The following is a 23,252-nucleotide window of genomic DNA, read 5'->3' as shown; positions in this document are numbered from 1 at the left end:
AACAGCCATACACTTGATAAATCCATTACCAAATAGGTCTTTGGGGGCGGGCGGGGGGAGAGTCCCTCAAGAAGTGTGGTCGGGCAAGTCACCTTCGTATACACACTTGAGAGTGTTTGGTTGCGAGGCATTTGTGCACATACACGAAGAACAATGCAGCAAATTGGAGCCAAAGTTGTGTAAATGCATTTTCCTAGGATATGGTGAAGAGGGAGAAATGGGTAAAAGTTATGGGATCCAGAAAAAAGGAAAATTGTATGCAGCAATGATGTAATCTTTTGGGAAGGTCACATGCATAAGCAGTGTGAAAAGATAGAGGAAGTGAGAAGGGTTGTGTTTCAAGAAGAAATACTTTTAGGATAGCAAAGAGTGCTCATTGTATAGTAGCAAATACCTGCTATAAATGACTCTATAAATGTACGGAATGATGCTGAAATTGATCAGCAAGAAGTTGGCCATGATATACCATAGTTTCAGCAAGAAAATGTGCCATTGGAATAGCCGGAACAGATAGGACAGTATGTTGAACCTTTTGAACAGCAAGCTGTTAATACAGATTTGCAGACTAAACAACTAGCAAAGACTAATCATTGGGTTTGTAGGTTGACCAGAAACACCAAACAGCCAGATAGGTTTTTTCTTGGTGTGAATTATGTTGCTGATTATGTCATGTCGAGAGATTGTGGTGAATGGTCATGCTTCAAGGAAGCAATGGACAGAGAGGACATCAAGAAATGTCATAAAGCTATGCTATCAGAGATAGAATCTCTAAAGAAAAATGGTACTAGGGATTCGGTACATTTGCCTAAGGGGGAGGAAATCCTATCATACAGACGGGTTTACAAGATGAACATCACTTCTGGTTCCTTGCCAAGGTACAAAGCACGACTTGTTGCCAAAGGGTACAAGTAGGAACATGGGATAGACTTTGATGAGATCTTTTCTCCTGTAGTCAAAATGAGTACTTTACAAACCATATTGGGTTTAGTTGCATGTGAGGATCTGGAACTCATATAGATGGATGTAAAGACTACTTTCTTACATAGTGATCTGCATGAAGACATATATATGCAACAACCAAAAGGTTTTGTGGCTAAGGGGTAAGAAAAGATGGTATGTGAGCTCAACAAAAGCTTGTATGGGCTTAAATAGGCACTGCGTGAATACTATCATAAGTTTGATACATTCATGCAATCTCAATGATTTAAGAGAAGTTAAGTGGATCATTGCTTGTATACCAAGAAGACGGCAAATGATAGCCTTATTATACTGATTTTGTATGTGGATGACATGCTGATCGGTGGTAGGAATGTTTATGTATTAGACACCTTGAAACAGAACCTACATAGCAACTTTGATATGAAGGATCTTGGTGAGGTAAATCACATTCTTGGCATGCATATATCAAGGGATAGATGGAAAGTTCTTTTTTATCCGTCACAGGAGGAGTATGTATTCAAGATTTTGCGGCATTTCAATATGGAGGGGGGGAAAGCAATTGATGTACCATTTTCTCCATATGTGAAACTCAATGCAGAGGACAGTCCTACATCCGATGATGAAGAGGCTAAAATGGCCAAGATCCCATATGATTCAGTTGTGGCTAGCTTGATGTATGCTATGGTTTCTACACGCCTTGACATAGCATTTGCGGTGGAAGTAGTTAGCAGGTACATGGTGTTGAGAAACCCTTCATCCTTCACTCATAGTTTGCGTTTTTGTATTTCTGCGTTTTGCGTCTAGGGTTTGCAGCCCCAAAAAGGGGTGCCATCCTAGATTGATTGTACCTATTTATAGGTCATTCATTCCTTATGGTTGATTCATTCAGTCCGTCACCTCTTCTCTCCAGCCTCTCTCTTATCCTCACACCCCTTCAGGAGGACATTGTGGTTCATGGTTGTCTTCATTATCTTTCTTGTGCTATGGCACCCTTGTTTCCTTGTATCACATTCTCTCCATGATTCAGAACTTCATCATTCCATTCATCAGAGTTTCTTCTCTCTTCTCTTCTTTTCTCCATGTTTGCCGAGTTGACTCCATGTTCCTCCCCGCAAACCCTATTGTCTCGCTAGTACGTCATCTTTTAACATGGTATCAGAGCTGGATGTGCTCACCTAGCAGCGAAGATCCTCCACTCTAGTGAAGACAAAGACTGGTGGCGGGTTCGGCATCCACTTCTCTTCTTCTTCACTGCATTAATATCTCGTTTTTGTAGTTTGGTGTTTGTTTCCGGTCTTCCACCCACAATTTGCAGCTGTTTACAGTAGAGCGATTATTGCTGATCACTCTCCATCCAGAAAACAATCTTGTTTTTGCAAATGTCAGGTATTTCAGCTTGCTGTCCACATCTCGTACGTGGAGGACATCGCGGTCCAAGCCTACCATTGTTGTCTATAACAGTCTGGTACTTGTTTCCAGTCTACCACACACTGTTCGAAGCTGATTTCAGCATACTGATTGCTACTGCTGGTTTTTCTTGCGTTTTTAGTCTTTCTCTCTTTTGCACTGTCGTCTGCCTTCCTTGGCTGCGTTTGCCCACAAAGATCCTCCTCATCAGAGAAGACAAAGACCGGTGGCGGGTTCGGTATCAACGTTTGATTTCTCTATCGTTTCCATTGTGCATTGGGAGATATCCTTTTTCTTCCTCCCACCCTCCCTTATCTAGTATACTACACCGGTACCATGGTGTCTCCTCTGACAGATTGCCTTTCTACTGGGTGTTTCGACTGTGGCACAAACGGTCATCCCACCGAAGACTATCCACTTCGACCATTTCTCCCCATCCCCCCAGAGTATATGCGTATTCTACCAGGTGCTCCTCGTGCCACTTTGCTTCTTGGGCCATAGAGATCATTCTGCATCAGCTATTAGAGTATTATGCTCAAAAGGAGTGAAAGGTATCATGAGATATCTTAAGGGCACTAAGGATTTGTGCATTTGCTTTGGGAAGCAGAAGGCATCTGTCATTGGCTTTGTAGATGCAGACTATGCTAGTCAAGTTGACTGTAGGAAGTCTACTTTAGGGTATGTATTCACCTTCATAGGGGGAGCAAATTCTTGGATCTCTAGGCTACAGAAGTGTGTGTCTACTACAGAGGTAGAGTATGTAGCTGCCACTGAGGCATGCAAGGAGGCTTTATGACTTTCACATCTGGTGGGAGAGCTTGGGATTATTGAGACTCATGTTCTCCATTGTGATAGTTAGAGTGCTATCATGCTAGCATGGAATTCCGTCTTTCATGCAAAGTCAAAGCACATACACGTGAAGTATCACTTTATTAGGGATGTGAGTGATAGCAAAAGCATTGAGCTTGTCAAGGTACATATAGATGATAATCCTAGAAATCTTCTTACAAAGGGGCTTTTAGCAATGCGGTTTGCTCATTGCCGATAGATGATGGGAGTTGGATAGTATATGTATTTCAGCTTTCTATATAGTTAGACTTAGCTGATTTTTTCCTCAACCTTTAGGCATGCTGTGTTTAGATACGAGGTTGTTGGGAATAAAGGGCCACCTTGCCTTTTATACATGCTCGGGTGTGAATACACCCTTAGCACTTGTACTTTAGTACTTTACATATAACTATCACAAAAGCCTAAAAAGAGGTACACTCTTTGTATCCACATATCGTGCATCTCTTTCTCTTTCACTCTCTACTGTTGCTACACACACACACACACACACACACACACACTCTCTCTCTCTCTCTCTCTCTCTCTCTCCGCCATTGCCATTGCCATTGCTGAACATCAAACCTTTACTACACACCGGCCATTGCCATTGCCATTGCTAAACATCGAACCTTTATTGCATGCCAGCCACTACATGGAGGGTGATCCCCTCTCGGCTACGGAGGTGGGGTAGAAGTGCTCTCGCTTGATGTGCTCGAGTTTCTAGGTGGGGAAGGGGATTGAGTTTGGGGCAGATTGCCCTTGGCCTTTGAGCGATACTGGTTGTCAAAATTGCTAGCCTTGTTGCAATGCTAATAGTACTTATTTCTCTTGGAGACATTTTTCTAACCTAGTTTCAATCTTGGAGGGGAGCTACATTGCTCCTCACTACAAGACTCAATCTTGGTGGTGTTCTTTCCACCACCTTGCTTCATCTTCTGGGAAGTCAAGGGCCCCTTTGAATAGGAAAATTAGGGTTTTTTATGAATTGATTGAACCACCTTGTGAAACACAAAAGTTAGACATTCACACTTATAGGTGGTGGATAATTGGGGCTTTGAGATAACTTGTTGGATAAAATTGAAATATTTGTTTGGTATCTTGTTCTTGAACAAAGTAACTTGAGCTTTCGTTGACATGGGTAAGCCAATTGTGGTGAATTTAGTGAGGAGTTGTGGATACTCAGCCAACTTAACTGTCAAATCATCTCCCCTGTGGTTTGGAACACTTGGAGCTCATGGTCATGGTTGATATGTTGGTTATGATCGTGAGCCGCATAGTGGTCATGAGATGTGCCCAATGCTTAGATGCATGGTCAAACTGTTGAAGTTATGAGTGAAATCTGGGCATAAGACCCTACATCAATTCGACTATAGGTATGACATTCTTGCTTTTGCAAGAGCGAATGACGTTGTATGAGAACCAACATGGATCATAATGGGGTTCCTGCCTTTGAACAAGTTCCCACGAGCCTTGGAAATCCAAGATATGCCATGCCAAATCAGACCAAGTAGTAAAGTCAGCCATGGAAATGTGTCTTATTCGTAAATTCATGTTTGGCAAATGCAAATGGATGGATGGCTGGATGAGGTGGGGAATGTAAAGAAATACTTGTTTATAGATAACAAAAACAATGGTATGGCAAAGCGTAGACTAATAAAGGAACTCAATAGGGTTAGGGTAGCTCAAAGACAATGAACACTTAAGGTGAATGAAGAAGAATGAATAAATACAATGCTCATGTAGTAAAAATACTATGCAGGGTGAAACCTTGAACTCCCATGTTTGTAGGACTGGGGCAGAGAGTGTGAAGAGTGTGCCGTCGTCAGTACAGACTTGAAATGCAGCAAACAGTCTCCAGAAGTGTACATCAGCAGTAAACATAGATCTGTAGAGTGTAGATCAATGCTAGACGAAGTTGGACAGCTCAGAATAGTGGGCACCAGAGTGAAAACAGTTGGAATGATGCAGGTGACAGCTGCTGGAGCAAAATGCAGCTGATCTGATGATGTGGCAGGCTGTATGGACCGGCTGATCAGTAAGTGCAGGAAGATTTGATGATGTCAGCAACAGGTGACAGAAGCAGAATGGTAAATGCAGGCTGGAAATATAAAGCAGCAAATGCAGCCTGTCTGATGTGGACAAGAAGCTAGAAATAGTCGCCAACAGTAGTGGGAGGGCTGCATGTAGGTGCCAACCGGTGGACAGCAGCTCGAACTAAGATATCCTCGGGAAGACTGGATGTGATTAGCAGAACGAGGATGGGCTGAGTGGTGGGAAGCATGTCTATTTATGGATGAGTGGATCCTCCCAAATTAGAGTTTGGCTTATGGGACGCAAACACTAAGAACACATTTCTTTTTACTGAAAGTTTGGCAATAATGAGGTTCGGGGATGTAATAAAGGGCTCATAAGTTTATAATGCCAAATTCCAACACCACCAATAGGCAATGATGAGATGTCACCGATGGTGACTATACTCTTGTGGGAATAGATCTTGGAGCCAATTACGCATGGAAGTTGTGTGGCACAAAGCATAGTTATCCACTAGTCAAGACCTCTTTGAAGATGAGTAAGCTAAGGGAGAGTACACTCGATGGATGTGCAGGAAAACTAGCTTGGTCATAACATCAGGAGCAAATGTGGATGAAGATGTAGGCTCTTGTGTGCCATCCTTCGCACTAGGATGATGGTGAGGGTATTCCTTCTAGCACTTCTCCTCTGGATGTGAGGTATGTTCAATAAAACTATGGCACAGTTGCATTTGGCGGTTGATATGTTCCAAGCAATAATGTTAGCTATGAGCTCCCATTTGTAACAGAGCCCTTGGGCCCACTTTGTTTTTGAGAAATCTGACATCGCAACCTTGCTCAGAAGCTGCCCTTAGACAAGGGAAGCATGACCCATGTACATCCTCATATCCACAAGCTGGGCCTCTATCCATGATCCCAGCAACTAACCCCCCATGTATAAGGTTGCTCGTACGAAAGGTAAGTGTATTAGTGGGGCTCACTTTAAGGTTAAAAAAGTTTATCAACAAAGTAAGCTGTGAAGGTTTTCATTAAGATCCAAGCTTATCAATTAAGAAGTACCCAGGCTTCATATGACATATTTGATTGATGTATTGGCATATGAGCAAAGCAACGATTGCCAAGGCTTGCCTTGTCTCTATTCCCTTGGACTGGAACAAGCAATCCCTGTATGGAAGGAGGAACCATTGGCTGATGAGCAAAGCAATGTTTGCCAAGGCTTGATTTGTGGACACTAGGCCTCGTCTCTATTCTCTCGGATTGGAAGGAGGAATCATCAAACTTGTTGTTTCTTTTCCCTTAGAAGCAATAGTTGGAAGTCATAGTTGGAAATGTTTACAAGCTGGGTTTGAAATGTGACACATGATTAGGAGAAAGTTGTCTTCACCTTACCTGATTTAGCTGCCTGTTGTTTGAGCTACACACATATTGGGATAAAAAAGCTAGAAACTTGTCAAGTAAATCAGCCTTCTGTACTTGCCTTGTGAATTAGCCATTTGTGTGTGTGTGTGTATGTACTGGATTTGAAATACTAAACTTTGTGTATAGATTACAAGCCATTGTAAGGGATTACAGCAAACAAATTGAGGATTTGAATAGAGAACGAATGCTAAGCCAGGTTAGTCCTAATTTAAATATTGCAACAGGGTATTTGTACTGCTGGTTAGACGTTTAAAAAATAGTTACTCAGTCCACCATTACTTATATTTTGGCTTCAGCAAGCTGCTGGCACAGAGCTCAATCGCTTAGGTCTTCAGTGGAAAGAACTTTGTCAAAAAAACATTGAGATTGAAAAGGCTTGTTTAAAGATAGAGGCAGAGGTCAGAGAGCTGCAAAGAGAAGCTGAAGAGAAGTATGTACTTGAGATCCTGCATTTTATTTTACTGATTCTTAAAATTTTAAATGGATCTAAACAGTGAGAGTTTATTGCTTATGTAAAAGTTCAAAAATTTTAATTCTATACTCAAAACATTATGCTTACTTAAAAATACAGAGGAATGAATTGGACGCCTTCATTGTCCCGCGGTTGATGCATTTCTGCAGCTCATTTTCAATACAATATTTGGTAAGAAGAATGCCTTGCTCTGTCTATGGGTTTATGATGCCATGTTAGACTAAATAAAAGCAATAGACAGTGTCAACCTACTTTGAATTTTTTGTTGCAAAAAAGTACAGGTAGAAATGCTTTGGGACCTACTGTATCATTCTCATACTTAGTTTTGCTAAGGTTATTTCAATAGTCATGATCAAAGCAAAATTTGCTATTGCCTTGCTGTGACAGAACTCTCATAGACATAAACACAAGTCTGTAGGAGGCAATGGGTCTAAGGTTGAATCAGAGTTGATAACAAAGCCTGAATAGAGTATTATTTCAGAATCTGGATAGCTGCCTTTTTGTACACAATTTTCTCTTTCTTAAGTTCATCAACTTTCAATGCTAGTCTTCTTGCCCCCTTTCCATTCCATTTTTTTCCAGCTCATTTCCTATGTTACTATTGCTACTTGTCTTTTCTGGGTGCCATCTTAGTGTTCCAATGTATATTTGTTAGTCTAGTAAAGCATCTTGTGGTGAGTGTCCACCGTCCATATAAATCACCATGAGCACCAATTCTGTGCATGGTGACAGGAAATGAGCTTCTTTTAGGTCCATAGGCTTCCTAGGCCAAAGGTAGGTCTACCATGCTGCTTGATGCTATGGCAATGACTCTTTATGTCATTACTTCTCTGAAATGCTGGCTAAATAGCTGTCTTGTGACTAAGCTGAAGAAGTGTCTAGGCCATGTGATAAACTTATATAGCCTTGATCGAGTTTGAATCTCAATACAATAAATTGAATGGGCATTTGTTGGGAGTGGGAGAGAGAGCTGTACATTGGAGTGGGCTCAAGGGAGAGACTCCAAAGAGTTTCTTGTGGAAAGAGAATGATTTTATTGACAATCTATAAACTGGTTTGGGCCTTCTTAGGCCTAAGGTCATATTTACCTCTTTGGACTTTGATTGAGGAAGGTGTAGAGGTGGATCACACCAGCACGCGAGAGAGAGAGAGAGAGAGAGAGAGAGAGAGAGAGAGAGAGAGAGAGAGCTGTTGCCTGTTTGTGTCTGTCCACCCCTGCTGTAGTGTATCTGCGCCGCCTGCCCAGGGATTCGGCCCTGTCAGTCTGCGCTTGGCAGCCTGCCCCATTCCCTGAAGCCTCCCAACCTGTCCTGCTGCAGTTTCTGTTCGAGGCTCTCTGTGGTGACAGCTCCTGCTCAGCATGCAGGTACTCTGCGTCTTGACTGTGCCATTTTCGCTGCCCTTCTCTGTACTGAGGCCCGCGGCCGACTACACTGTGCTTATGTGTGAGAAAGAGAACAAGATTTTCTGTTTGTCTTACTCACCTCCCAACCAAATATACCCTCTTCCCACCTTCTAATCGGGTCTCTAGGGCCTGTTTTCATGGTGCACCTGACCGATGTTCCCAAATAGACAAGTCCTGCCCAATTTAGCAAGAAATCTGAGGGTATCCCCTGAGCTTCGGACCTTGGCACTTCTTGCCCTTGTCCGGGACACACTAATTAATGGCCGTCCTGGGCTACTTGCCCGGCCGAAGGTTATTATGTCTGACATTCTGTTTCCTGCTGCGCCCAGTGCCCTTGCCCTTTAGAGGGCCCTGCTGCGCCTTCTCTGTTTGGGGCTGATGCATATTCATGGACTGTGCTGACTTAATTCCTATGGCTGGAGACCCAGCCATGGGTGTTGAAGATGGTGCAACAAAAGAAGGTATGGTCCCCTACATTGATGAGATGGCCTTGTCACCCCGTGATGACCAGCCTTATATTAAATGCAGCAAGCATGAAGATTTTCCTGTTGCCTCTAAGGTCCCTGATCCGGGTGATTCTTCGCTATGCTTGTATGCACAAGTGGCCTCTCCCTTACCGGATTTCCAAGAGTCGAATTGGGAGCAGCTGTTAGAGTTCGCTAACTCTCTTTTGGAGGAGTATGTTAAGCTAATCATAGAGATATTCCTACCTGGACGGAGAAAGAGATTTTGGACGCACAAGTGAATAACCATGAGGTTCTTTGCTCCTTTTTTACTTTTCATGAGTGAGGTATTATTCTCTTCTTTACATGCTAGATGATTCCTGTACTCACTAGGATCCATCAGTGGTTGGTGTCTCTTCTTTAGACTGATGGTGTGGAATAGATTTTCATGGGTCCCCGTGGCTTCTACGAGGTGGTGCTTTGCTCTCCCTCAACTCAGGACTTTCTTCTCCATCAACAACCCCTCTTCTTTAATAAACTATTGGTGTATATTGTTTCTTGGCATCCAATGGTAGATTGTCAATATCTACTCAAGTAAGCATGTCTAGTATGGGTGGAAGTGGAGTGATGCTTGATTGTTGATTGGGCCCTTCTCAAGGATGCTATGGGTGCTTCCGGCCACGTGTTGGTATCCCCTAGTTTGAAGGCAGCCAACAGAAATAGGATGTGTATGCTTTGGAAACTTTCATTGGACACTAATTCTTCTGCGGTCAGTGGGTCATTTCTTTGCAGAGTGTCTAAATAGAAAGACTACCTTGGTGGATCAACCTATGGATAAAGAGCAAAATTTGCCTTTCCCACTCTCCTCCCCCTTTGGGGGTCCTGTTGAGCAACAAATTGTTGAAGTCAAAGAGCAATAGTAGTGCTTCAGAGTGAACATAACAATAGGGAGAGAGAGAGTGTGGTCATAGCTCGACACTTGATAGATTGAAAAGTAAGATACAAAGTACAAAGTACAACCCTTAGACTTTAGGGCTATGTAAGTGACTTAAAGTGCTTTCACACACGTGTGTAATGTGTGGTAAGTGACCAAAATGTATAACATAAATACACATATGAAAACTAATGTGACTAGGGGAGAAAACCTCTCTTATATGGAGAGTAAAAAGTGCCCTAGTGTCCTAGGTGCTGATCATTGACGCTCCTGTGTGAGCGTAGACGTGAGTAAAACCCAACGAACCCCCCTAGAGTGATAAGTAATTAATATATAAGGATCATCTACCAAAGGAGTTCAAATTTAAAGCATTGCGAAATGCTTCAAATTTGTTGAGAGAAAGAGTTGTTGGTAGGACAATAGACAAGGATGATATCCCTTGCATGTAGCCTCTCTCTAAGAAAGTGATAATGTATGGCAATGTGTTTTGTACGTGTATGAAACACTGGGTTTCGCGCCACTGCAATGGCACTTTGATTGTCAGTAAACAAAGGAGTAGGCTTTGTGACAGATACATTAAGATCATCTAACAAATGTCTCAGCCATACACATTCAATTGTAGTAGTGAAAGTTGTCTTATATTCAGCTTCACAAGATGATGTGGCATATGTGTGAATGTCAAACATATCACTGTCATCATGCAAAGACAGCTTAACTCGAGTCTCCATTGGAGTGCTTACTGGCTTGCAATCCTGGAAGCCAAATCTCTCAAGGAGTTTACCCGATATATTTGGACTACGACAATCCAATGTCTATAGTATCATGAATAAATTGAATGCCCAAATAGTAATGCAAAGGTCCCAAATTTGACATATTAAAAATTTGCCGCAAATTTTTATTCCATGCTGAAATTCGACCAGCATGTGGCCCTGTGAGCAGAAGATCATCCACATAAAGGCAAATGATCAGCAAGGACCCCCCCTCTTTGCATATGTAAAGAGTAGATTTTGATGGGCTGTTAATGAACCCTTGGCTGAGTAAGAAGGCATTAATTTTAGCATACCAAGCTCGTGGATCTTGTTTCAAACCATACAAAGCCTTTTTCAGCTTGCATACCAACCGTTCGGATCCTTTAACCCACGGGCTGTTGAACATGCACCTCTTCTTGAAGTTCCCCATGTAAAAATACAATTTTAATGTCAATTTGGTGCGCAATCCAACCATAATGGGCAGCCAATGCAACCATATATTTGATTGTAGTCATGCGAGATATAGAAGAAAATGTCTCCTCATAATCAATACCTTTCTTTTGTGCATAGCCTTTTGCCACAAGTTTGCCATTGTATTTATCAATGCGTCCATCCTCTTTTCTTTTCAGCTTATAAACCCATTTAGTACAAATGGCTTTCTTTCCAAGAGGCAATGTAACTAAATTCCATGTTTGATTCTTCACGATAGAATCATATTCAGCTTGCATTGTTGCCATCCAATGCAAAATCTGTTGCGCATCTTCAAAAGAATCAAGCTCATTATCATTAAGTGTGTTTGTTTCCATAACAAATTCCATACCATTAGCATTATCATGCAGACATGTTTGTCTTCGAGTATGACTAGCAAGAGGAGCATCCAAATGGCTATTTTGTAGAGTTTGTAAGTACCATCTAGGTATGTGTCTAGCCTTCTAATTATGTACATACTCCTAAAGAACCTGTTGTTCAACATGTTGCCGAATATTCAGATGAACCATAGTCTGAATTTCTGCATTATTTAATGTAATAGCTGGCTGAACATTTTGTTCATTTAATGAAGCTCTAGCTGTATCACCAAAAGAAATAGGCAGCAGACCTTCAAACACAACTTTTGCAGCTTGATATGTGTCATAACCAACAAGAGATAATTCTGATTTTTCATCAAAAAGCACATCTCTGTTGACAAAAACTTTCTTGGAAACAGGATTGTACAATCTGTACCCTTTGCTTTCACTACTACACCCCACAAATATGCATTTGACAGTCTTATTGTTCAACTTTTTTCTCAATGCTTTGGAAATATGAGTATATGCAAGACACCCAAAAGTACGAAAGTGGCCAACTGAAGGTTTACGGCCATTCCAAGCCTCAAAAGGCGTATATTTTTCAATGCTTTGGTAGGGCACCTATTCAAAATGTGACAAACACACATAATTGCTTCCATCCAAAATACATGTGGCAATTTTTTAGCCTTCAACATACATCTGGCCATCTCATTTGAGTATGTTACATAAGCATGAAACTACCATAATTCACATGTTCCATACGTGCATGCCATAACTTTGCTTGTGACATAGTAGGAATAAGAGTAGATGCTAAATAAATTGATTGATCAACTGAATGAGCATCTAACTCATAAAGTCCATGACATAACGTGCTAGTAAGTACCAAAGTCAAGAATTCCTTATCCTTGACCATGCATTTGTCATCAGCAAAAGTGACTTGCATTCCACATTTTGCTAAAGAAGAAATGGATAACAAATTTTTCTTTATCCTTGGCACATATAAAGTATCTTGCAAATGGAGAGTAGAGCTATCAATGGCTTTCAAAACAATCTCTCCAACACCTCTTAACAAGATAAGATGCATCGTTGGGACATTGCACTGATTTGCCAATAGGAGCTGCAACAATAGAAGTAAACAAATCCTTGCGAGATGTAATGTACTTAGAAGCACCATTGTCAAAAAACCAAGTGCTAGCATCCTTTGTAGAGCTGAATGCTATATTTGCCCAAGAAGAATTATAACTGCAAGCATAAAAACAATAGTCATGGTCAATTATGAACGACGCGGACTTTGTAGTAGTAGCAGTAGAAGGTGCATCTAAAACTGACATCTCAGACTCCTTTTTCTCCTTGGCAATGCGTTTCTTGCATTCTGTGATATAATGACTTGGCTTTTTACAATAATGGCACTTGCTCTTCTTGGCTTGTGTGCCCCTCTTACTTTTTGTTGTTGTGTGAAGTTCCAGAACTTCTAGAACTCTTCAGAGCATTCTTAGACTGATTGCACTTCCCCTTCTGTTTTGCCATAAAAGCTTGTTTAGAAGCTACAACATCTACTCTACTATTTTTCCTTGTTTGTTCTTCTTGTAGCAATTAGTTAACCAATTGAAGAAAAGTAAGTGGTTGTGTAGAAACCCGCATTGTAAGATTTAATGCCATATGAAAGGCCAAATAAGATATCAAAGAGTTCAAAGTCATAGAAGTCATCTGAACATTTGAATAATACTCATCTACATTCATCAATTGCTTATTCAAGTCTTGAATTTTATTAAGGTGATCTTGCATAGTATCACCTTCTTTCATCTTCACATTTTCAAGCTCCTTCGAGCAAGTGTCATTTTTCCCAGCACACATATGCTCAAGTGTAAGCCATGCTACTTGTGAAGTAGCAGTAGAATGGATATACAAGATTATCGACCATTGAACTGCCAATGCAATAAGTGATAATGCTTGGGCATCCCTAGTGTCCCAAGCCTTCTGTGCAACTGTTCTTTGGGGTGATGGCTGAGCGGCAACTTGTCCACGTCCTCCTCCTTATTGAGATGTTGCAGCTGCACCCTCTTGCCTTTGGCCATGACCTCCTTGTGGAGGAGTTGCAGGAGTCAAGTCACTAGGACGTACTTCTTCCCCACTGACATAATCCCAAAGGTTTTTTGCAATAAGCATATTCTTCATTCATGAAGGACCACAGAGAATAGTTGTTGCCATCCAATGTATCCTCTTTTGATACATAAGTGAATATATCACTTTGTCCTTGAGCTGCCAGGATAGATGTCACTCAATTAAATGCACAAGAGCAATAACAGAAGTGAAGACATCACTCTGCCCTTGAGTTGCCATGATAGATGTCACTCAATTAAATGCACAAGAGCAATATCAAAAGCTCGTTGACCTGGAAATCTTCAAATTTCTAGAAATCACAGCAAATGCCAAGCTGTAATCAACTAAATCGTGTCACACTTGACCACTACTGCCTCAATGTGCTGAAAATTTTCAGATTTCAGTAAGCAACATGTTGCCCAATACAATAAGAGTGCTTAGTAGCACTAAAAACACAAAAGCCCCAAAATTTGGCTATCCAATGTGCGTAATTTCAGTCAATTTCAGACTAAAATCACAATACATGTGCCAATGTCTGCCAAAGATACAAAAGCCCCAAATTTGCTGAACCAAATGCCTGCAAATTTCTGCAATTTGTGCATTGAAGCACTTGCTCCATGCAAAAGCCCTTTGCTTTGGCTCTGAAATTCTGAATAAAATAATGTATATTTCACATTGTCATATTGCAAAATAAGAGTTGATTTCTGAATCCATTGTGATTCTTCCACAAAATGATTTCGATACTTGACTAAATACCCATGGTATTGATTTCTGTTTCAATATAGCAGTGTGGTTATGGTCAATGATTATTTTAGGAATCAAAATTTTGGTAATCAATCTTTAGCAAAGGAGAGTCATCAATTTTAGGAGTAGCTAGAGGTGCTTCCTTGAATGGTTTCAAAAAATGAATGTAAAAAGAATTATGTATTTGGCAGTGATGAGAAATGCTTAATCTGAATGTCATTTTTTGAAGCTAAACTGAGTATTGGATGCCTTTCAATGTTTTATAGTCTCATATTTTCAATAGAATCATAAGTCAATTATCTTATTCATACTACTTCTATAAGTGGATTATAGTCTCAAACTATTTCTAGATAGTTAGGTGACTAGGGATCATCAAATTTCAGTAATGATCTCTTGTAGAATTTTGGTATGGATAATAGCTATAGCATCAATTATTGGGACAACGATGGTAGCAAATTTCGTATCATGAACTTTCTCAATAGGGCATCTACTAGTATCTCAATAGATATATAGTAAACTGTCACAACTCCAAAAATAAAAAGTCAATCCTTAAAAGAAAGACATTTAGCCATGCAGTTTTTCTAGGTATGTTTTGGTGTTTGAGTATTTTCTAGAAAAAACTTGTGTGTGTGTGTGTGTGTGTGTGTGTGTGTGTGTAATTCAAAGCAATAAAGAGCCAATGCGTAAAAAATACACCCTTGGAAAATACAATGACCACATGCTTCCAACAACAATGCTTACATACCTGTGGCAGCTGGTGATGTGGCAGTCTGGGACTGATCTACAGATTAGGGTTTCTAACAGTGACTGCAGAGCTGAAAACGTGCTGATGTGGCAGTCAGCTTCAGGGTGAGGAAGCCGCATAGGAACCAGGGCGACATGTGGTACACTCATCATTGTACCGAAAAAACGTGTTCACTCTCTACTCTGCTCACTCGCACTCTCTTTGTCTCCCTCACTGAGCGTAAGGTCTGTCTACCTCTATCTCCGTGGCTAATCGATTCCTTTAGAATGGTATTAGAGCGTAAGGTGCTGCAGGTGCTGAGCACGATCGTCAGTCAGGCTGAGGCAGTCGTGAGCTGTAGAAAGCGGACAGGCTGTGGAGAGTGTGCGAGGGCCAGGCTCCAGCTGTGCGCCAAGGCTCGTGGCGACTGGCAGGTGATAGGTGCTACGCGTGACGGGATGGGTAGTGGGCAGTAGCCATTGCGTGACGAGGCTGTGTTTGACCTGCAATAGGCCTGACGGGGCGCACGACGCGTGATGGGACCAGCGGGCAAGGACAAGCCTGATGGGGCGCGCGACGCGTGACAGGACCAGCGGGGCGAGGACAGGCCTGATGGGTCAACGGACCCGTCATCCAATTTTTTAAATTAAATTTTGTTTTATTTTAAACTCCTCTCCTCTAGGCATTCGCGCGTGCAAGCACAGTGTGCAGATTTGTGCAAAATTGAGCTAGAGATTTGAGGCTTTTCCCAAATTTGGGGAATTCGATGCAGGACAAGCAAATCTGTCTCAGAAATTGCAGGAATTTGTAACATTTTGTCCCCGAAATTTGGGGCTTTTAATATACATGTGCAATTTGGGCTGAAATTAACTCAATTTCTCGACATTGAGGCACATTGGACCCCATGCAATTTGGGGCTTTTGCGACTTGGGCAAAATTTGTGCAGCATTTGGTCATTTTATGTACATGTAGGTTGAATTCCGCGAAATTTGGACATCAACACTTGGTGAAATTTGGGGGTTTTGCTGAAATTGCTTTATTTTGGCAAAATTGGACAGTCCTATGCATGACAGAGGAAATGCAGATGTGTGTTTGACGCTTTTGAGCACAAAATTTGGGGCTTTTGACCGTTCTTGTCAAATTTTATGCCCGTGGGTACATGTATAATAGAAATTGCAGCTGAAATTTTGGAATTTCTCATGTAATGTGATGCACATGCCCTTTGGAACAGCTGTAATCAGTTGGATAATGCTGTAGCACTTGGTTTGGTGCTTCTGAAAACTGAATTACAGATCTGAAATCTGTACTTCTGCGTGGTCATTTATTGCTGATTGGTACTTGTTTGTACCTTGGTCACTTGGGTGACAATTTGGACCTGCATTTGCTGGTTTTTTGGTCACTTTTGAGCTGAAAACCATGGCTGGCAGCAATGACAGTAGTAATTTGATGCATATAAAGAAGCTTGAAGGTGCACATAATTTTGCAGTGTGGCAAAAACAATGTTACAATATCCTGTTACAAAAGAAGCAGGCAAAGCCGATCAAAACCAAAGGGGCAAAGCTTGTGGACATGGATCAGGACGATTGGGATGAGTTGAATGAGCTTGCACGCTCAACCATAGAGCTATCGATTTCTGATGCCTTGCTCTTCAACATTGAAGGTTTGGATTCTGCATATGCTATATGGACTAGACTGGAAGAATTGTATGGACAGAAGAGCGCTGCAAGTAAAGTATATTGGCTGAAAAAGCTTATGGATTTGCGTATGAAAGAAGGTACAGCAATGTCTATTCACTTGAGTGAGTTTAACTCCATTTTCAGCCAGTTGGTTGCCTTGAAGTTCATGATTGATGAGGAATTTAAGGCCAAATTCTCGCAAGGAGGTTGGCAAGTCCTTATGCAAGTTATCTTGCAAGAGGATAAGTAATCATCCTAATTTAGTATCTTTATTGAGTAAAGAAGATTGCCTGGAAGCAATAGACTGATTGATAAACTGAAATAACCTATGAAATTAAGGTTTGACCAAGTCAGGTTAATAGGGTATGCCATAACCCAGGACATAGGGGATGTTGCCAAGTTGCAAGGCATCCCGGATCGAGTGCTGGATGCATTTGAAAAGAAGGATTAATTCCTTAGCAGTTTGCCAACAAAAACGATCAATGGAAATGTTTGTGCTTGCTACAGATTTTAGAGCACTGTTTGGCTTTGCTTGATCAATGAATTAAAAGATAAATGGATATCTATACTTCAAGTTGAAGGCCTGAAGGGAGAGGCAGCTTTAGTTACCCGTGACTGCCTGCCTGATAAATGCATTTTCCTAGGATATATTGACGAGGGTGAAATGGGGTATAAATTGTGGGATCTTGAGAAAAGGAAAATAGTACGCAACAATGACGTTATCTTCTGGGAAGATCGCATGCACAAACAACCCGAAAAGACTGAGGAGGTCCGTAGGGTTGTATTTTGGGAAGAAATACCTTTTGGACAGCAAAATGTGCCTACTGTACAGCAACAAATACCTGCTGTAAATGAACCTGTAAATGCAGGAAATGATGCTGGAAATGATCAGCCAGCTATTGCCCATGAAAATGAGCCATTACATGTGCAGGAACAGCCAGGACAGCAAGCTGTTAATGCTGATTTGCAGGCTGAAATGCCAGGACAACATGCTGAAAATGGAAATTTGCAGGAACAGCCAGCAAACAATGACCATTGGGTTAGGAGATTGTCTAGGGCTACTAGACAACCTGACAGATTTGTTCTTGGTGCAATTAATGTGGCTGAGTATGTCATGTTGACAGACTGTGGTGAATCGTCTTGCTTCAAGGAAGCAATGGACAGACATGAGAGCAAGAAATGGTATAAAGCCATGCTGTCAGAGATGGAATCTCTTGAAAAAAAATGGCACTTGGGACTTGGTGCAGTTGCCTAAAGGGTAGAAAACCCTTCCATGCAAATGGGTTTACAAAATGAAGGTCACTTCTGGTTCCTCACCAAAGTACAAAGCAAGATTGGTTGCAAAGGGATACAAACAGGAGCATGGAATTGACTTTGATGAGATTTTCTCTCCTGTAGTCAAGATGACTACATTGAGAACCATTTTGGGCTTGGTTGCAGTTGAGGATATGGAGCTCATACAGATGGATGTAAAGACTACGTTTTTACATGTGATCTGCATGAAGACATATATATGCAGCAGCCTGAAGGGTTTGTTGAACAAGGGAAATAACAAATGGTATGTAAACTAAAAAGGAGTTTTTATGGGCTGAAACAAGCACCAAGATAATGGTATCATAAGTTTGATACATTCATGCAGTCCCAAGTGTTTCATAGAAGTCAAGTGGATCACTGCTTGTACACCAAGAAGGCAGCAGATGGCAGCCTGATTATCTTGGTTTTGTATGTTGATGACATGCTGATTGCTGGCAGGGATACTCATGCCTTGGATTCATTGAAGCAAAGTCTTCATGGCAGCTTTGACATGAAGGATCTGGGTGATGCAAATCACATTCTTGGCATGCGAATACTCAGAGATAGATCTAAAGGTTTACTCTATCTATCTCAGCAGGAGTATATCTCCAAAGTTTTGCAGCGTTTCAATATGGAGGGGGGGAAAACAATTGGGGTTCCATTGCCTCCATATGTGAAACTCAGTGCAGAGGAGAGCCGTACATTTGATGATGAGAAGGCTGAAATGTCCAAGTTACCATATGCTGGAGGTGTTGGCAGTTTGATGTATGGTATGGTTGTTACATGTCCTGACATTGCTTTTGCAGTGAGAGTGGTTAGCAGATACATGGCAACCCCTGGCAAGAAGCATTGGGATGCAGTGAAAGGTATTATGAGATATCTGTTGTTGGCTTTACGGATGCAGACTATGTTGGTCATGCGGACTGCAGAAAGTCCACTTTTGGATATGTGTTTACTTTCACAAGAGGAGCGGTCTCTCAGATCTCTAGGCTACAAAAGCGTGTTGCATTGTCTACTACAGAGGCAGAGTATGTAGCTGCCACTGAGGCATGCAAGGAGGCATTATGGCTTTCACGTCTGGTGGGAGAGCTTGGGCATCACAGAGTTACCTGTTCTCCATTGTGATAGTCAGAGTGCTATCATGCTAGCACGGAATCCTGTCTTTCATGCAAATACAAAGCACATACAGGTAAAGTATCACTTCATTAGAGATGTACTTGACAACAAGAGCATTGAGCTTATCAAAGTGCATACAGATAATAATCCTGTAGACCTTCTCACGAAGGGTCTTTCAGCAGAGCGGTTTGCTCATTGCCGACAGATGATGGGAGATGGATAGATATATTTATTTCAGCTTTGTATATACTTAGACTTAGTTGATTCTTTTTTCCTCTTAGGGCACATTGCCTTTAGGTGGGAGGTTGTTGGGAATAAAGGGCCATCATGTCTTTTATATGTGCACGGGTGTGAACACACCCTTAGCACATTGTACTTTCATACATATATCTATCTAAAACCTAAAGTGGTACACTCGTCATTGTACCGAAAAAACGTGTTCACTCTCTACTCTGCTTACTCACACTCTCTCTGTCTCCCTCATTGAGCGTAAGGTCTGTCTACCTCTATCTCCGTGCCTAATTGATTCCTTCAGTAAGTGACCAAAATGTGTAACATAAATACATAGATGAAAAATAACGTGATTGGGGGAAAAAAACCTCTTTTATGGAGAGTAAAAAGTGTCCCAGTGTCCTAAGTGTGGATCATTGACACTCCTATGTGAGTGTAGGCATGAGTAAAACCCAGCACAAATTATAGAGCCTAGTCACTCAAAACCACAACCAGCTTCTCCCTTGAATTTGGGGATACATGGATGGATGGAAGCTTGTTGCACTAAAGGAAAAGCCAAGGAGACTATTGTGCATGTAATACATACTGACCCTTCTTCATCATTGGACCCTCTCCGTACTTATTCGTGTTGTTGAGATGTGCAGATTGCTTCAATTTCTATTGCTCCCAAGGATCCGTAGCCTCCCAAGGAGCCACAACGACAACAGCCCACTCGTGATCCACTAGCCTTGTTGGCCTTTGATGTTGATGGTTGAGTGATTACTCCATTGGATTGCAAGTACCCAGGTTCTACCTCTTGCCCTGCAGATGGACCTTACTCCCCATGGGTTGATCCTCGGCACCCAATCCTTTTGCAGTGCTAGGAGACTTCTTTGAAGATGGTGTATTGGAGACATAAAGCGAAGGCCCAGACCCATGTGGCCAAATCTCGTCAACACTTGTGATCTTGTGTGTTGCTCAATCCCGAGGTGCCTCCTTGTCTCACCTACGATTTACAAGATTCATCATGCAGACAGATGTCAACTCCTCTATGATAGGATCTGATGAAGTCAATCCCTTCAAGACTGTCAGACTTTGGTGAGAGATGATAGTTTGAATCCTTTAATAATCTTGTGGGCACCTCTTGGCTTGGTGATGAGGCCTCCCTGGTCTGCATGACTTTGTGGCTCCATTTTATAGTTGTGAGAGTGAGTAATGGAAGCAAAGAACATGGAGAGAATCAGAGAAGCAGAAACACAGATGGAGCTGAAGGAATAATACTCTGATCTGAATACAATACAAGGCTGCAGATGGTCAGCCCCTGCAGCATGGATGCAATGCCAGTGAAGGTGCCAGACTGATGCCAGAAAATTATGAGAATGCAAGAGAGAATGATGAGACTGGAGATGAAGATCTGCTGATGATGCTTGAGGCAAGAAAGTGCCAGCCTATATAGGTATTGGGTTGCAAACTGGCTAACGTCCTGCATCACTAATGAGCTGACCTGCTGCCAGTAATAAAACTGGCCACGTTGCTACTGTAGGGGCTGGTGGACACTCAAAACTGGCCGCCCAACTGATAATGATGCTGCCCAGGATGTGGCATGGCAAAAAGATCAAACGGGGCCTTCAATCTGGCTGGAAACGCTGTGAACAGGCTGAGAACTGCAGTGAACAACACCACCTAATGCATGTAGACACAAAAGCATGTCAGGGCTCCTCCATCTACTTCAGGCTCTAACAGAGCTCATACTAGGAGATGATCACAGGACACACACATTGCTAACTCCCCCTCTCGGATCTTGGGAGTGGCTCAAGACCAAGGAGATGCATACGATGGAGCATAGAAAGCAATGGAGGGGCCTTCATCATGGTCTTTTGTAGGATAGTAGACCAGATCTAGCTTGCCAGCCAAGATGTGCTCTTGAACATGATGATATTGGACCTGACGTGTTTCATGCAGGCATGAAACACTGGGTTCTTTGCAAGGGCAAGAGTACTCTGATTGTTGACCCAAGGAAGAGTAGGCCCAACTTGTGGGAATCCAATGTCTGCTAACATGCACCAGAGCCAAAGTGCCTCTTGAGCAGCTGAGTAAATTACATGGAGCTTTGTCTCTTGTTGAAGAAAGGGAATGGGTGCTCTTTTTCTGCACAGCTTGTTCTGTCTTGGAAGCACATTTTGGTTAATTTAAAATGGACATTTAGGCAACCACATCATGCTCATTCCATGCATGTTGAAAGTATTCATTGGAGCAGGATGTTTGATTTGTGTCCTGCTTTGCAAGAACCAAGAAGAGCTTACTTTTAGCTCAAAAAGGCATACCGTTTATACATGTTCTGGTGTATGATTAGGGATATGTTCCTTCTTTTGTTGCTGCCTGTAATCATTATCAGTTGGGAATGCAGTAGAAACATGTTTGGAGAAAAATCAGAGATTTTTTCATGTCTTTTCAACCTCTTCCTGCTCTTGATACACCTTGTAGTTAGCTGATTGGAGTTTGCAATTTCTTTACCTATTTCTCACCCTTCATTTTTGGTACTGGCCAATTTCAAATCAATTTATAGGCATATTCTTTCTCTTGCTTGGATAAAGGATCATGCTAATCACATTGGGCACATGAATAAGTCTTTTTGACATGGGGAAGGAAATCTTACATTGCATATGGAAATGTAAAATGGCTTTAAAATCAAGACTTTTCTCTTGGAGATGTCTGGTTGGTGTATTGCATTGTGGTGTCGTTGTTGCAGAAAGAGGTATTACTACTACAGCTTGTCAAAAATGTACTACACCTTGGAAAATAGTCCCTCAGATTTATGGTTCAATCCTTCCAACTCGTAACTTTTTGGATAGTTTGCTTATTTGAGAGCAAGGTTCCCCTTTGCTACATTTGGTAAATACTTTTGGTTGCTTGGGATTATACATGCACCTCTTAGAGGCTTTTCTCACTTTTTGGCATAGATCAAAATTTGGGTACTTTGGATGATGTGGCAGACGAGAAATCATACAGCCTTTCATGACATTGTAGTTGATCCAAAGATTATTGTATTGTTGTTTACAACTTAATGATATTAATCTTGACCAATAATCTATCTTTGCACAATGCTCTTGATAGGGTTTATCCAATGTTTTTAATACGTTCTTCCTAATGCTCACCTTCTTGGCAGAATCATATCTTATACATTAATTGAATTGCATCATTGTTTCTACAAAAAGAAAGAAAAAGGAAAAGAAAAAGTTTCTATGAAGGAGGCCTCAGTGTCATCCTCTAATACAGTTGCTAGATTCTAGATTTATATTGTGAAGAGTGGTTTCTATGGATTTGGATGGAAATGAAACACATTGGGTTTGTTGTAAAGCTCACAAGCACACAATAGACACATAAATTGAGAGAGGATATTGGAAGGTTATCAATGACAATGAGTAGAAGGAAAGGTACACTACCTCTAAGGTACTAAGTAATGTATACAGAAACCCAACTGCTGAAGGAAATGCATGCTTAAATAGAGCTGCCTCCTTCATCAAAACATGTGACAGACATGTCAGAGCTCCTAAAGTCTTCATTTGACTCAGATTGAGGTTTACACACAGGAGATGACAAGGCGTGACAATCATGATTGCTAACACCCCCTCTCAGATCTTGGATGTGGCAGAAGGCCAAAGAAGAAACAAATCGTGGGGTGGCAAGAGGAATGCCAATGTTGGTGAAGTTCGTCGATGTAGTTTGCCAATGAAGAAGCTCCTCATGATCTTGGGAGGAAATCTACGTTGCATCATCAAGATTGTCCCCCATTGAAAGGGATGGGGGGTATGAGGGAACCATTGGAGGAGAGAGTGGGGGATGGGAAGGAACTTGTGGAATAGATGGTGCAGAAGCGAAAACGAGTGTAGCAATAGACAATTGCCATAGAGGACCTTGCACAAGAGAAGGGAAATGGAGTCGTGAGAGCCCACCTTATACCACTGTGTCACTAAAACA

The 23,252-nt window shown here is 41.6% G+C and overlaps 1 protein-coding gene across 3 annotated transcripts in view; it reads left to right on the top strand.

Annotated features, from left to right (window-relative positions):
* MOS4 (modifier of snc1,4) overlaps window positions 1–23,252 on the top strand; it is a 112,210-nt gene that overhangs the window by 57,423 nt on the left and 31,535 nt on the right. For all 3 annotated transcript variants that reach the window (XM_087692492.1, XM_087692489.1, XM_087692490.1), the window contains exons 4-6: window positions 6,750–6,819; window positions 6,920–7,053; window positions 7,195–7,266. In XM_087692492.1, coding sequence (XP_087548618.1) covers window positions 6,750–6,819; window positions 6,920–7,053; window positions 7,195–7,231 — 241 coding nt within the window. In that variant the 3' untranslated portion in view covers window positions 7,232–7,266. The remainder of the gene's footprint in view (window positions 1–6,749; window positions 6,820–6,919; window positions 7,054–7,194; window positions 7,267–23,252) is intronic.

Source organism: Lygodium microphyllum, chromosome 14 (assembly GCF_053477565.2).
Source record: "Lygodium microphyllum isolate KBCC chromosome 14, Lygodium_microphyllum_v1.1.10, whole genome shotgun sequence".
Taxonomy (NCBI): domain Eukaryota; kingdom Viridiplantae; phylum Streptophyta; class Polypodiopsida; order Schizaeales; family Lygodiaceae; genus Lygodium; species Lygodium microphyllum.
The sequence above is the reverse complement of the archived record's forward strand: the minus strand, read 5'-3'. Positions and strand labels throughout refer to the sequence as shown.